We start from the raw sequence: 17,111 nt of genomic DNA on the forward strand, positions 1-17,111 counted from the left end.
ATTACACTAGGATTACACTTGTACTGCTGATGGTCCTCTCACCTGCATCACATGACTAATTGATTCACGCTCAGACAGGATCTCACTCAGATTTTTGGTTCCCAAGACATTTCGGAGAGTTGTAGCAGCGAGGAGACGGGTTGATCGGTTAGCGTCTTCCACATTTGTTATGGACATGGTGGCATTCTGGACACGATAGTATACCACAGCATCCACAGCCACAGTAACAGAGTCCTTGGTCAGAACCTAAAACATATAGACAAATATATATAGATACAGCAAAAAGTCACCGTCACAGAATCCTTGGTTAGAACCTAAAACATATAGAGACATTTAGACACTGCAACAAATACAGTCGCCATCACAGAGTTAACACCATTTAGACATGGTGACACCTATGGCCATTGTCTCAAAATCTGGTCAGAACCTAAAACATACGGACAAACAAACAGACACAGCAGACAAACAAACAGACACAGCGACATGAATGGCTATATAGACCCAGTGTACATTACATAGCCACCCCCAGAATCCTAAAACATGTAGACAAATATATAGACACAACTTATACATGTATCTGTGTGTCATAGGCTCTGAGTTTGTGTTTATTTATCTGGCCTAGGTTCTGAGGAATTTTGGTGTTAAATTGTCTGGCCGTAAATCAAAGGAAAGTTGGTGTTTATTTGTCTGGCCTAAGCTCCAAGGAAAATTGGTGTCTATTTATCTAGAATTTTGGTGTCAATCTGTCTGGCCTAGGCTCTGAGGAATGTTGGCATATATATGTTTGGCCTTGGCTCTGAGGAATGTTGGCATATATATGTTTGGCCTTGGCTCTGAGGAATGTTGGCATATATATGTTTGGCCTAGGCTCTGAGGAATGTTGGCATATATATGTTTGGCCTAGGCTCTGAGGAATGTTGGCATATATATGTTTGGCCTAGGCTCTGAGGAATGTTGGCATATATATGTTTGGCCTAGGCTCTGAGGAATGTTGGCATATATATGTTTGGCCTAGGCTCTGAGGAATGTTGGCATATATATGTTTGGCCTAGGCTCTGAGGAATGTTGGCATATATATGTTTGGCCTAGGCTCTGAGGAATGTTGGCATATATATGTTTGGCCTAGGCTCTGAGGAATGTTGGCATATATATGTTTGGCCTAGGCTCTGAGGAATGTTGGCATATATATGTTTGGCCTTGGCTCTGAGGAATGTTGGCATATATATGTTTGGCCTAGGCTCTGAGGAATGTTGGCATATATATGTTTGGCCTAGGCTCTGAGGAATGTTGGCATATATATGTTTGGCCTTGGCTCTGAGGAATGTTGGCATATATATGTTTGGCCTTGGCTCTGAGGAATGTTGGCATATATATGTTTGGCCTTGGCTCTGAGGAATGTTGGCATATATATGTTTGGCCTAGGCTCTGAGGAATGTTGGCATAATTATATATGTTTGGCCTTGGCTCTGAGGAATGTTGGCATATATATGTTTGGCCTAGGCTCTGAGGAATGTTGGCATATATATGTTTGGCCTAGGCTCTGAGGAAAGTTGGTGTCTATATATTTGGTCTAGATTCTGAGGAAAGTTGGTGTCTACAAATGTATTTGTCAGTCCTATAAGCTCCAAGGAAGGTTGGTCTTTATTTGTCTAGCCTAACTTCTGAGGAATTTTGGTGTCGATCTGTCTAGCCTAGACTCCTGGTAAGGACACATTACCTTTCTGTGTTTTGATAGCAATGTCACACATCACACTGTTAAAGATCGAGAGAGGAATTATTGATCTGAGCTGCATCATGTCTCGTCTGTGTCGCGTACAAGACGTGTAAGTGGCCCATAACTCCTACAAATTACAGCTTCTAGACAGTGGACACTGACAGACCCAGTCCGTAATCAAATCTTACATGAACACAACTGAGAGGAAGTTCTGTGGCCACTTGTGGTAATAAAAGCCATAAGCTAGATTTCCCTTAAAGTACATGTATAACTACAAAGACTAAGATAATGTTTGGTTTCACTCAAATGTATGAGAAGAGTTGACTAGAGGCTACTCCATCTTAAGGAAGTTTCACTGTATACAGGATTTTGTAAGTTATTCTCTGATAAACCAAAGTGAAAAGTTACAGGTTCAGTAAAAATACAGAAAAGCATTATGACATTATCTAACCAGTAGAGGAGATAATCTTTTTCATTAAAGAGAGAGAGCACCGAAACACTCTACCTAAACTGTATAAAAACAGATAAAGTAATCAAATTTCAGGTTTAGAAGCAATTTCATGTTGCTGTTTGTGACAAATCTATTTGGTTATGTATATCTACTTGTAATAATCTATAAATTACCATACTGGGTAGCAAATCAAGTCAACCACTAAGATTAATTTCATCCATGGGAGCAGACAAGGTGAAAGTTTCTTTGACAATCTATTCTACCACTGCCTGGTGTTATGTTATTTTGCTTGAACAGTTACAGATTCATAGGTGTCCCTGGCCATCAAAAATAGGGTACATGGCCATCAAATATAGTGTACATAGGGTACATGGTCATCAAATATAGGGTACATAGGGTACATGGTCATCAAATATAGGGTACATAGGGTACATGGTCATCAAATATAGGGTACATAGGGTACATGGCCATCAAATATAGGGTACATGGTCATCAAATATAGTGTACATAGGGGACATGGTCATCAAAAATAGGATACATAGGGTACATGGCCATCAAATATAGTGTACATAGGGTACATGGCCATCAAAAATAGGGTACATGGTCATCAAATATAGGGTGCATAGGGTACATGGCCATCAAAAATAGGGTACATGGCCATCAAATATAGTGTACATAGGGTACATGGTCATCAAATATAGTGTACATAGGGGACATGGTCATCAAAAATAGGGGACATGGTCATCAAAAATAGGGGACATGGTCATCAAAAATAGTGTACATGGCCATCAAAAATTGGGTACATAGGGGACATGGTCATCAAAAATAGGGTACATAGGGTACATGGCCATCAAATATAGTGTACATAGGGTACATGGTCATCAAAAATAGGGTACATGGTCATCAAATATAGTGTACAAAGGGTACATGGTCATCAAAAATAGGGGACATGGTCATCAAAAATAGGGTACATAGGGTACATGGTCATCAAAAATAGGGTACATGGTCATCAAATATAGTGTACATAGGGTACATGGTCATCAAATATAGTGTACATAGGGGACATGGTCATCAAAAATAGGGTACATGGCCATCAAATATAGGATACATAGGGTACATGACCATCAAAAATAGGATACATAGGGTACATGGCCATCAAAAATAGGGTACATAGGGTACATGGCCATCAAATATAGGGTACATAGGGTACATGGCCATCAAAAATAGGGTACATAGGGTACATGGCCATCAAAAATAGGGTACATGGCCATCAAATATAGGATGCATAGGGTACATGGCCATCAAAAATAGTGTACATGGCCATCAAATATAGGGTACATAGGGTACATGGCCATCAAATATAGGGTACATGGCCATCAAATATAGGATGCATAGGGTACATGGCCATCAAAAATAGTGTACATGGCCATCAAATATAGGGTACATAGGGTACATGGTCATCAAAAATAGTGTACATGGCCATCAAAAATAGGGTATAATAGGGTCAATATCTATAAATGGCAATACACAGAATAATATATTTCATGCTTAGATTTAACAGTTAAATGTAAATCTGTCCAAATACATGATTAACCTCTTTAAGGAATATATATTATTGAGAGTGAAAGCTGTGATGTGTCCTACAGAGGAGTATACATACAGTCATACTGTTGTCTTACCTACTGACAGGAAAACATATTTACAAACTACAAGTAATAGAAAACTTGTTTGTATTTCAGCCTTGAAGGAGATAGCAATATATGTTTGTCTATCAGTGTCGGACCCTGGCATCTGATCAACATGTTGCTGATAACATTTGCTGGAATCAGTGAGGTGCCACCACCTAATGGCCGGCCAGTGAGTCTAAGTCAGCCCTAGGGAACTACAGATATTGATCTCTACAGTCGGGTAAAATGATTCTCCCAGAATCAGCCAATATCCAATTATGACATTACTATGAAGGAGATAAAACAGATTAAAAAGATTGGATTCTGAATTGAAATAAAATGTCTGACGAGAATGCCATCTAAATGATGGTAGCTGATTTAGAAGGTGTCAGTTCCTATTCTGTAAAACATCACAATCCCGTGGACTATATCCTTGTATCAACTATATATTGGTAAACTGTTAATACTGAGTCAAAACATCACAATCCCTGGATTATATCCTTGTATCAACTATATATTGGTAAACTGTTAACACTGAGTCAAAACATCACAATCCCTGGATTATATCCTTGTATCAACTATATATTGGTAAACTGTTAACACTGAGTCAAAACATCACAATCCCTGGATTATATCCTTGTATCAACTATATATTGGTAAACTGTTAATACTGATTTACTGCTTTAAGCTTTGTTCTACTGCAGCTATATTTCCTAAACAACATCTACATGCTGTGTTACACATCTGTCTATCTGTACTGCTAATCAGCAATAGAATATGTAGCTGGCATTTTAACATTGATGATGGTATGAACGATAATACACATCTCTAGGATTCACTACGGAACATCACATGAATATGTTTAGGTGGACTGAAAAGCATATCATGAAAACGACTGATATACATTTCTTATATAGGCTATGATTTCATAACAAGACAATAGATTCATTATCTAGTCTTTATGATTTTCATAACGAGACAATAGATTCATCATCTAGTATTTATGATTTTCATAACGAGACAATAGATTCATCATCTAGTATTTATGATTTTCGTAACGAGACAATAGATTCATCATCTAGTATTTATGATTTTTACAACGAGACAATAGATTCATCATCTAGTATTTATGATGTTTACAACGAGACAATAGATTCATTATCTAGTATTTATGATTTCATAACAAGACAATAGATTCATCATCTAGTATTTATGATTTTTAAAACGAGACAATAGATTCATCATCTAGTATTTATGATTTTTATAACGAGACAATAGATTCATCATCTAGTATTTATGATTTTTACAACGAGACAATAGATTCATCATCTAGTATTTATGATGTTTACAACGAGACAATAGATTCATTATCTAGTATTTATGATTTCATAACAAGACAATAGATTCATCATCTAGTATTTATGATTTCATATGATGTTTACAACGAGACACTAGATTCATTCATCTAGTATTTATGATTTTCATAACGAGACAATAGATTCATCATCTAGTATTTATGATTTTCATAACGAGACAATAGATTCATCATCTAGTATTTATGATTTTTACAACGAGACAATAGATTCATCATCTAGTATTTATGATGTTTACTAACGAGGACAATAGATTCATATCTCAGTATTTATGATTTTACATAACGAAGACAATAGATTCATCATTCTAGTATTTATGATTTTTTAATAACGAGACCATAGATTCATCATCTAGTATTTATGATTTTTACAACGAGACAATAGATTCATCATCTAGTATTTATGATTTTTATAACGAGACAATAGATTCATTATCTAGTATTTATGATTTCCTAACAAGACAATAGATTCATCATCTAGTATTTATGATTTGTATAACGAGACAATAGATTCATCATCTAGTATTTATGATTTTTATAACAAGACAATAGATTTATCATCTAGTATTTATGATTTTTATAACAAGACAATAGATTTATCATCTAGTATTTATGACTTTTATAACAAGACAATAGATTCATCATCTAGTATTGATGATTTTTGCAACAAGACAATAGATTCACTATCTAGTCTTTATGATTTTTATAATGAGACAATAGATTCATCATCTAGTATTTATGATTTTTATAAACGAGACAATAGATTCATCATCTAGTCTTTATGATTTGTATAATGAGACAATAGATTCATCATCTAGTATTTATGATTTGTATAACAAGACAATAGATTCATCATCTAGTCTTTATGATTTGTATAACGAGACAATAGATTCATCATCTAGTTATTACGATTTTTATAATGAGACAATAGATTCATCATCTAGTATTTATGATTTTTATAATGAGACAATAGATTCATTATCTAGTCTTTATGATTTTTATAATGAGACAATAGATTCATCATCTAGTATTTATGATTTTTATAAATGAGACAATAGATTCATCATCTAGTCTTTATGATTTGTATAACAAGACAATAGATTCATCATCTAGTAATTACGATTTTTATAACGAGACAATAGATTCATTATCTAGCAATTTTGATTTTTACAATGAGGCAATAGATTCGTTTACTAATAATAATGATTTTTATAACAAGACAATAGATTTTCCTGAAATCTGCAGGCCTTACCTCCTGAGGGGGAACATCAAAAGACACTGTCCTTATGTCCACTTTGGTGTAGGAATCGATACACGGCATGATGAAGAACAGGCCTGTAAGTAACAAACACCAGTTAACTAGCACCAGTTCACAAACACCAGTTAACAAACACCAGTTAACAAACATATCATTTTATAATTACCTCTGCTTTTTATGATCTTTATCATCTTACTACTTTGATACAACTTGTAACTTATTATATTGCACTTTTATCCAATAATATGATCTAATCCATATGTGATCTATCTTATCTTACAGCCTACACAGAATCTATACTATCACATAATCTAATTAGAAAGTCATGCAAACGTTTGCTGTGGTCAGTTAAGCAAATTTTGAATTATACAAAGAATTTCTTATTTTGTTTTGGGGCTTAAATTTTTTTTTACAGATAACAGTTGTTTGGAATGGAGAGACTTTTAAATTGTGTCCCTTACCCATAAAATAGCAAGAGACCCCTTGGGCCTGTAATGGTTAACTAGAATTTTTTTTTGAGATGCTTAACAAAGATTCTTGTGACCTTGAATAAGGGTAAAAGGCATTTCACTTTTGTAAATTTTGTGAAGCATCATCCAAGGAACCTAACATTCAAATATATCAAATCTAGGCAATTCAATTATTAAGAAGTTATTTGAATGTTTTATCAAAATTGACTCCTGTGTCCTTAAATACATTTAACACTTGTGAGACTTCATCCAAAGAACCTAAAAGCCAAATATCTTGGTTCCAGGCCTTTTAGTTTTTGAGAAGTTGTTTAAGGAAAGAATCGACAATGGATTCCACACCACAGCATTAGCTCTATTGGCCATTTGGGCCAGGTGAGCTAGAAACATATATTTCCAAGATGTCCATGAATTCTCTCCCACTGGAAAATATCACTAAACATGATGTCTCCAGTTTGTTTGACTAAGGCCAATGTGACAGGTAGGAGAGTTATACAAACCTGGGCCCTTGGCCCCGCCTTTGACCAGTCGCCCCAGTCTAAATATAACAGCTCGTTCATACTCCTGCACCACCTGTAGATGACAAGGAAGCCAATTAAATACATGTACTCTACAGATACAATCATTGTATTGACAGTCATATTATATAACATAATTAGTTTATAACATATACTCATTTCGATATGGAATCATGAACAAGGGCCAGGAGAAGTTTATCATTCATAATTGCCAACATCTGTTACTCACCTTGATACAAAGGCAAAGAGAAAACGGAAAAGTGCAGGCTATGACCACGAGCGACAGGAACCACAGTATGTAACCACAGCAACCAACAGACCCGCCATCATTGGCTCCATCAGCTCGGACTGCAATGACCAAATCAACATAATGTAATAATTTACACTCAACAGTCCAATAAAATCCTTCATGGAATCATATATCACCAGCAGCTCCACTACCTATAATACTATCTGACATCACTACCTATAATACTATCTGACATCAATACTTATAATAGTATCTGACATCAATCAATGCCTTCAATACTATCTGACATTACTGCTTTCAGTAGTATAAGACATCACTGGTTTCAATAGTATCAGACATCAGTACTGTCTTCTATAGTATCCAACATCAGTACTGTCTTCTATAGTATCTGACATCAGTACTGTCTTATATAGTATCTGACATCAGTACTGGCTTCTATAGTATCTGATATCAGTACTGTCTTCTATAGTATATGACATCAGTACTGTCTTTTATAGTATATGACATTACTGTCTTCTATAGTGTCTGACATTACTGTCTTCTATAGTGTCTGACATCAGTACTGCCTTCTATAGTGTCTGACATCAGTACTGTCTTATATAGTATCCGACATCAGTACTGTCTTATATAGTATATGACATCAGTACTGTCTTATATAGTATATGACATCAATACTGTCTTATATAGTGTCTGACATCAGTACTGCCTTCTATAGTGTCTGACATTACTGCCTTCTATAGTGTCTGACATCAGTACTGTCTTCTATAGTATCTGACATCAGTACTGCCTTCTATAGTATCTGACATCAGTACTGTCTTATATAGTATATGACATCAGTACTGTCTTCTATAGTATCTGACATCAGTACTGCCTTCTATAGTATCTGACATCAGTACTGGCTTCTATAGTATCTGACATCAGTACTGCCTTCTACAGTATCTGACATCAGTACTGCCTTCTTTAGTATATGACATCAGTACTGTCTTCTACAGTATATGACATCAGTACTGCCTTCTACAGTATCTGACATCAGTACTGCCTTCTACAGTATATGACATCAGTACTGCCTTCTATAGTATCTGACATCAGTACTGTCTTATATAGTATATGACATTACTGTCTTCTATAGTGTCTGACATTACTGTCTTCTATAGTGTCTGACATCAGTACTGCCTTCTATAGTGTCTGACATTACTGTCTTCTACAGTATATGACATCAGTACTGCCTTCTACAGTATCTGACATCAGTACTGTCTTCTATAGTATATGACATCAGTACTGTCTTCTATAGTATATGACATCAGTACTGTCTTCTATAGTATATGACATCAGTACTGGCTTCTACAGTATCTGACATCAGTACTGCCGACTATAGCATCTGACATCAGTACTGGCTTCTAGAGTAACTGACATCAGTACTGTCTTATATAGTATCTGACATCAGTACTGTCTTCTTTAGTATCTGACATCAGTACTGTCTTCTATAGTATCTGACATCAGTACTGTCTTATATAGTATCTGACATCAGTACTGTCTTATATAGTATCTGACATCAGTACTGTCTTCTATAGTATCTGACATCAGTACTGCCTTCTATAGTATCTGACATCAGTACTGTCTTCTTTAGTATCTGACATCAGTACTGTCTTCTATAGTATCTGACATCAGTACTGTCTTCTATAGTATCTGACATCAGTACTGTCTTCTATAGTATCTGACATTACTGTCTTCTATAGTGTCTGACATTACTGTCTTCTATAATGTCTGACATCAGTACTGTCTTCTATAGTATCTGAAATCAGTACGGTCTTCTATAGTATCTGACATTACTGGTTTCTATAGTATCTGACATCACTGTCTTCTATAGTATCTGACATCACTGTCTTCTATAGTATCTGACATCACTGGTTTCTATAGTATCTGACATCACTGGTTTCTATAGTATCTGACATTACTGGTTTCTATAGTATCTGACATTACTGGTTTCTATAGTATCTGACATCAGTACTGTCTTCTATAGTATCTGACATCAGTACTGTCTTCTATAGTATCTGACATCAGTACTGTCTTCTATAGTATCTGACATCAGTACTGTCTTCTATAGTATCTGACATCAGTACTGTCTTCTATAGTATCTGACATCAGTACTGTCTTCTATAGTATCTGACATCAGTACTGTCTTCTATAGTATCTGACATCAGTACTGTCTTCTATAGTATCTGACATCAGTACTGTCTTCTATAGTATCTGACATTACTGTCTTCTATAGTGTCTGACATCAGTACTGTCTTCTATAGTATCTGAAATCAGTACGGTCTTCTATAGTATCTGACATTACTGGTTTCTATAGTATCTGACATCACTGTCTTCTATAGTATCTGACATCACTGTCTTCTATAGTATCTGACATCACTGGTTTCTATAGTATCTGACATTACTGGTTTCTATAGTATCTGACATTACTGGTTTCTATAGTATCTGACATTACTGGTTTCTATAGTATCTGACATCAGTACTGTCTTCTATAGTATCTGACATCAGTACTGTCTTCTATAGTATCTGACATCAGTACTGTCTTCTATAGTATCTGACATCAGTACTGTCTTCTATAGTATCTGACATTAGTACTGTCTTCTATAGTATCTGACATCAGTACTGTCTTCTATAGTATCTGACATCACTGGTTTCTATAGTATCTGACATTGCTGGTTTCTATAGTATCTGACATTACTGGTTTCTATAGTATCTGACATTACTGGTTTCTATAGTATCTGACATTACTGGTTTCTATAGTATCTGACATTACTGGTTTCTATAGTATCTGACATCAGTACTGTCTTCTATAGTATCTGACATCAGTACTGTCTTCTATAGTATCTGACATCATTACTGCCTTCTATAGTATCTGACATTACTGGTTTCTATAGTATCTGACATCAGTACTGCCTCCTATAATATCTGACATCAGTACTGCCTTCTATAGCATCTGACATCAGTACTGTCTTCTATAGTATCTGACATCATTACTGTCTTCTATAGTATCTGACATCAGTACTGTCTTCTATAGCGTCTGACATCAGTACTGTCTTCTATAGTATATGACATCAGTACTGTCTTCTATAGTATCTGACATCAGTACTGTCTTCTACAGTATCTGACATCAGTACTGCCGACTATAGTATCTGACACCAGTACTTTCTCTCATATCTCGCCATGTTGGATAGAGTTTGCCCATGTAAGATAGCTATGTAAGATAAATCTATCTTACATAGCATTTCACGCGCGCGGATTAATCTGCGTTCAAGGGGGACAACTCTCACAACGTCGTCTGCTTGTGTTCACATCCGACAGTCCTTTTCGTCGGTGTCGGTTTTGAAACGTTGGACTTAACTATAAAAATACATGCATTCTTAGATAAATATATATCATATCAGCAGTAAATCAATAGGGCTACACGGTTAAACGATTAGACATTTCATCTGAGCGAACATATAACTCCGTTACTGTAACAAACAGTTAGACTACGCCTACAGGCCTGTTGTAACAGTTACAGTACAATACAGACTTGCCTACCCGACAGAATTGTCATTTGTCATTAAAAACATGTAAACACACACAATCACCTGGCAATGACAGGAAGTAAAATAAAAGCCATACATAAAAAAATATAAAAAAGAAAATGTCAAACGTCACAACCTATGAAATGATTCCGTTTGCGTCAGCAGGGGGCCCTGGAATTTGTTTACTCTACTGTACTGTACTGTCAGTAACTGTTAGGCCTACTCAGTAACCTGTGTATTTGGAAGTTGGGAATTGGCTCTTAAATGAACGAACATTCGGTAAAAATGACACCCCTCGATGTTCATATAAAAATATTTATTTTAATTGTAACTCAGAGTCTATATTTGTGTAGAGTAACCATGAAACTAACTGCCATCCTAGCCTTTCAATATGATCATCGTTAGCCTACAGTACCTATATCGACTGACCTACCTTCGTCATTCCATCAAGACAACCGGTTAAACACATATAATCCTATGTCACAGAAAAGATCGAATACTCGTATAGAGTCACTGTTCGCTGGTTCACACACGAAGTTGCCAAAATCACAGTGAATTTAAAATTACCAGCCACGAAACATCGCCGCGTCATGGCGATCGAGATCGACATCACTCTCAATATCCTTGAACTATGAATGGAATTCCAATGACAGTCGTGACGTTATGCAGTGACGTAGTATTTTATAAAAAAAAATTTGACTTGACATTTAAAAGTACAGTGTGTTCTGTGAAATGATTAAATATGTCGAGGTGCAAATCAAATTATATGTGAAGTTGGAAAACTCATTTCAGCGTTGGCTTTCAGTATTGTTGATAGAACTTCTTTTTCTCGGATGTTGACAATTTGATCACGGCCACGTAAAAGTCGGTCAAGTTACGGTAATTTTTATCGGCGAATAGTTCATTCGTTCATCACTTAACCACAAAATGAATGAAATTTGTGTTCAAACATAGTTTGCCAAAATAGGGTATGATCTTTCAGAATATCACAAGTATATTTAGTAAAAACGTCAAATAAAGAAATTAAAAAATTGAAGAAAATGGATGGCTGAGGGACACTTTCGCCAGAAATTCGGTAATGATATGAGAGAAAAAGACTCTTTCATTATGTGTGTATGTAGGATAGGGATATTCCACCCTCGGGATCACAAAATGTGGTAAAACCCTCGACAAGCCTCGGGTTTCACCACATTTTGTGACCCCTCGGGTGGAATATCCCTATCCTACATATACACATATGAAAGAGTCTTATAATCTTCTATAGTATCTGACATTACTGGTTTCTATTATAGTATCTGACATTACTGGTTTCTATAGTATCTGATATCAGTACTGTCTTCTACAGTATCTGACATCAGTACTGTCTTCTACAGTATCTGACATCACTGGTTTCTATAGTATCTGATATCAGTACTGTCTTCTACAGTATCTGACATCAGTACTGTCTTCTACAGTATCTGACATCACTGGTTTCTATAGTATCTGACATTACTGGTTTCTATAGTATCTGACATTACTGGTTTCTATTATAGTATCTGACATCAGTACTGTCTTCTATAGTATCTGATATCAGTACTGTCTTCTACAGTATCTGACATCAGTACTGTCTTCTACAGTATCTGACATCACTGGTTTCTATAGTATCTGACATTACTGGTTTCTATAGTATCTGACATTACTGGTTTCTATAGTATCTGACATTACTGGTTTCTATAGTGTCTGACATCAGTACTGTATTCAATAGTATCTGACATCAGTACTGTCTTCTATAGTATCTGACATCAGTACTGTCTTCTATAGTATCTGACATTACTGGTTTCTATAGTATCTGACATTTCCACCTTTTATAGTATCTGACATTTCCACCTTCTATAGTATCTGACATTACTACCTTCTATAGTATCTGACATTACTGGTTTCTATAGTATCTGACATTACTGGTTTCTATAGTATCTGACATTACTGGTTTCTATAGTATCTGACATTACTGGTTTCTATAGTATCTGACATTACTACCTTCTATAGTATCTGACATTTCCACCTTCTATAGTACCTGGCATTACTACCTTAAATAATATGTGACATCCTTAATCAACATAACTCTTTTCAGCCTCATCTTTCTTTCTGTAATCATTTTTATTGATGGGCTGTCTTTGTAATCCCAATCCATGTAAATAATCATAGACTTCAAAATATACACATGGGTTTTTGCTGTTTGACCTGCCTCTCCATGATCTACCTTATTGTCTCATCTTCTTTCTGAAATCTAACTACCGATATTCAATCTCCTCCTTCCAAAATCAACAAATGTACCTTACTGGTAACTTATATTGTGCCCCATCTTTATAGTGATAATCTAATACAAACATGGGGTACCTTACTGCGATCCCTCCATGCTGAAATCACAAAACACAAACCGGGGGATTCCCCTGTTGGTGATTTGTCAGTACTATCAGACTTGATTACATTACGTGTGAACACTTGCCAGTTTTACATGCTGAACCTCTGGTATGTCTGAGTTTACACAAGCTCCTGTTTTACATAACCTGCTGCACTAAATCAAACTTCACACATCTTAGTTGTCCTAATTACTTCTTTTTTTTTTAACAATTTCCCATTACAGAATCAACATGTGTGCTGCCAAATGATCCAGACACACAGTTGTTAGTAGGAGAAATCAAGTCTGTTGCTTGTATGTAAAAATGCTGGGATGTTTTAGATGTAAAAATGCTGGGATGTTTTAGATGTCAATATGATGGGTTGTTTTAGGTGTCAAAATGATGGCATGTTTTTTAAGTCAAAATGATGGGGAACTTATATATGACAAAATTACTTTTTTATTCTCAATCAGACCAATCAGACCATAGTATTACCACATATACTTGATCTTTATCACAAATGATGTCAGAGTGACAACTGCATACATGCCATACCTCCTGGTGTTCAGTTGAACTGAGTACCCAGACAGCAATTGTACTAGGTTTCTGGTGTGATGGTCCATGACTGTACGGTAGCTATAGAACCATAGAAGCAATTCATGGTCAGCCGTATGACAGAGACGGTATTCAACACCTTTTACATAGATCTCCTTGGTTGTCTTTTCACCTCCCAAATTTCCACCCAGTAATCCAAATACCACAAACCATGTGATTTTGTTGGCTTCCAATAAGAAAGAATAGTGGAAAACACATTCCTGACAAGCACCCTGTGACCAATCAAACCTAGGTCGCAAGAGTGATGATCCAAGACTCGATAACAACTGTCTTGAGCCAAAAGTATCATTCTTGGCTGCCAACTGAACAGAGACTGAATTTAACACTAATGTACAAGTCACACGGACTCATTCCTATTACCTGGTACAATAATTTAATTTTTCATTTTTTCCCCCCTCAATTTTGATCATTCAATCATTATTTTTATAAAAAGTCCACCACATATATCTACCTACTAGCTGCTGAATAAAGTGTGTAGTCAAGTTTGTAGGAATTTTGGAACTTGTACATCAGATAGTTGGTATTCAGAAGTAGAAATGCAATAACTTGTACAAGATGGTTGGTATACAGAAGTAGAAATGTAAGAACTTGTACAGAAGAGAGTTGGTATACAGAAGTAGAAATGTAAGAACTTGTACAGAAGATGGTTGGTATACAGAAGTAGAAATGTAAGAACTTGTACAGAATATAGTTGGTATACAGAAGTAGAAATGTAATAACTTTTACAGAAGATAGTTGGTATACAGAAGTAGAAATGTAAGAACTTGTACAGAAGATAGTTGGTATACAGAAGTAGAAATGTAATAACTTGTACAAGATGGTTGGTATACAGAAGTAGAAATGTAAGAACTTGTTCAGAAGATAGTTGGTATACAGAAGTAGAAATGTAATAACTTGTACAAGATGGTTGGTATACAGAAGTAGAAATGTAAGAACTTGTTCAGAAGATAGTTGGTATACAGAAGTAGAAATGTAAGCATTTGTACAGAAGATAGTATACAAATCTGAAGAAAAGAAAGTTAGTATATTCATTAGAGAGTTAGAACACAGATCTAAAGCAAATAAAACTAAAAAGAAATAAGATAGTGTAAACTTGGGCAGTGTACAAACTTAATCTTAGCAGTTTCTAATGTTTGAATACTTACAGTCCTCCAGACCAATATCTGTTTTAGTCTCTGGCATATTGAAACATAAACAGGCTACATAGACAGAGCGGATTGTTTACATGCTCAGCTGTGTGTTTATATATGATATGGCCCTACCCCAGTAAGACAGGTTTCTCTGTTAATTACAGATAACCCCCTAGTGGTCCTGATGCTGGAGGAGATGATGCTGCTCCCACTAATCCTCACAGGAGTACCACCCATTCCTGGACAATACACATTGCTCTCATTAAGCTATATTCCTTGTTAGCTTCGTGCCTTTCGATAAAAAATCAAATACATATTGTATACAACAGCCTTGACTTTGACACTGCGGCCTTCAGAAGTAATTACAGTTTATAGGAGTAAGTTGTGAGTTAATGAATACTGTATGTGTACTTAAATATAGAGCATTAAAGAACTTCATGCCCTCTAAATATATTGATCCTACAGTTGGTCAAGCTTGCCATGGTTATCCAGTGTTAGATACCAGGATAGGTTGTCACTATCTATATCACTCCAGGCTAATTTTACATGTAAGTATGGGGTAATAGAATTAAAGGCACATGTGTAGAAATTGCTCCACCTAAGGTTCAATTGTTATGGTCCATCTGTCAGTTCCCTCAAGTGTCAAACATCCAAATGAGACAGGCACCAGTTCAAAAGAGTTCCTTTATCTTACTGATTTGACTCTCCCAGAATCTGTCTAGCCAGGAAGTAAATTGGTACCAAAGGGAAGGAAGCCAGCACAGTAATGTAATATTATTACCAGTTAGATAGATCTGAAGTATGTACTGACATTGGTGTGGTCTCCAACAGCTAGACCATTTAAAGATAACCAGGACCTGGAATTAAAGACTTATGGATCAATATTGACTTTCTTCTGTTTCGTCTACAATGCCAAAACAGCTGGCACAGTTGTCTAGCATCAATTCTAAATTTATCTCAGAATAATTTAATACAAAATCTAAAAAAAAAAAAAAAAAAATGGTGAATATAGTAATAGTATAACAAACATATATATATATAGACTGAATTTCTGGAGTAAAATGGGATTTTTTTAATGATTTACATGAACTTGAGTATCAAATACAGATGATGTATATGTTGAATACCGTTGGACAGGGACAAATAAACATCCCAGCATACCTTTACCACTCCTTTCTCTAGTTATCTTTGTGCTATACATCACACACAAACTTTTATGTTAGCTCCTTGATAGATCATTTATACTTGATGTTCTACCCTGGGGAATACACATGGAGGAATGAGGTCAAAATATAGAAACTTGATTTTGGAAAGATTCGGTAATGGTCTGCTGGATAATCTAAAATTAAAAACATACAAACAAACTGGTTCTCAGATCAGCAGAGTCATGCCTCCCATGTCTGACGAGCTTTTTGAACTATTCTGTAATGAAGAGGCTTTCTATTTGTCCCTAACATAATATAATACACTGATTCAGCCCTGTACACTCTCTGTACACTCTCTGTATGTTACGGTGTGCTTTTACATACTAAAATGGGGCCTATTTCCTAAAAAGAGATACCATATAATATGGGGAGGGGGGGTTTGGGGGAGGTTACTTCTTATGTATGGGAGGCCTATTACCTATAAAACTATACTATATATGGGAGACATTACTATATATGGGAGACCTATTACTATATATGGGAGGCCTATTACTATATATGGGAAGCCTATTACTATATATGGGAG

General features: G+C 35.6%; 1 protein-coding gene across 8 annotated transcripts in view; it reads right to left on the minus strand.

Annotated features, from left to right (window-relative positions):
- LOC117321019 (band 7 protein AGAP004871-like) overlaps positions 1 to 17,111 on the minus strand; it is a 65,889-nt gene that overhangs the window by 15,145 nt on the left and 33,633 nt on the right. For 7 of the 8 annotated variants that reach the window (XR_004531201.1, XM_033875527.1, XM_033875520.1 and 4 more), the window contains exons 2-5: positions 7,677 to 7,795; positions 7,430 to 7,502; positions 6,457 to 6,539; positions 43 to 246 (exon numbers count right to left, since the gene is read on the minus strand). Coding sequence is in view for 7 of the 8 variants with exons in the window: in XM_033875527.1 (XP_033731418.1) it covers positions 43 to 246; positions 6,457 to 6,539; positions 7,430 to 7,502; positions 7,677 to 7,795 (479 nt within the window). In the remaining variant the exon portion in view is untranslated. Of the gene's footprint in view, positions 1 to 42; positions 247 to 6,456; positions 6,540 to 7,429; positions 7,503 to 7,676; positions 7,796 to 15,395; positions 15,506 to 17,111 lie in introns of those variants that run through there. The other variant, XM_033875533.1, reaches the window with a different exon arrangement.

Source organism: Pecten maximus, chromosome 2 (genome assembly GCF_902652985.1).
Source record: "Pecten maximus chromosome 2, xPecMax1.1, whole genome shotgun sequence".
Lineage (NCBI taxonomy): Eukaryota > Metazoa > Mollusca > Bivalvia > Pectinida > Pectinidae > Pecten > Pecten maximus.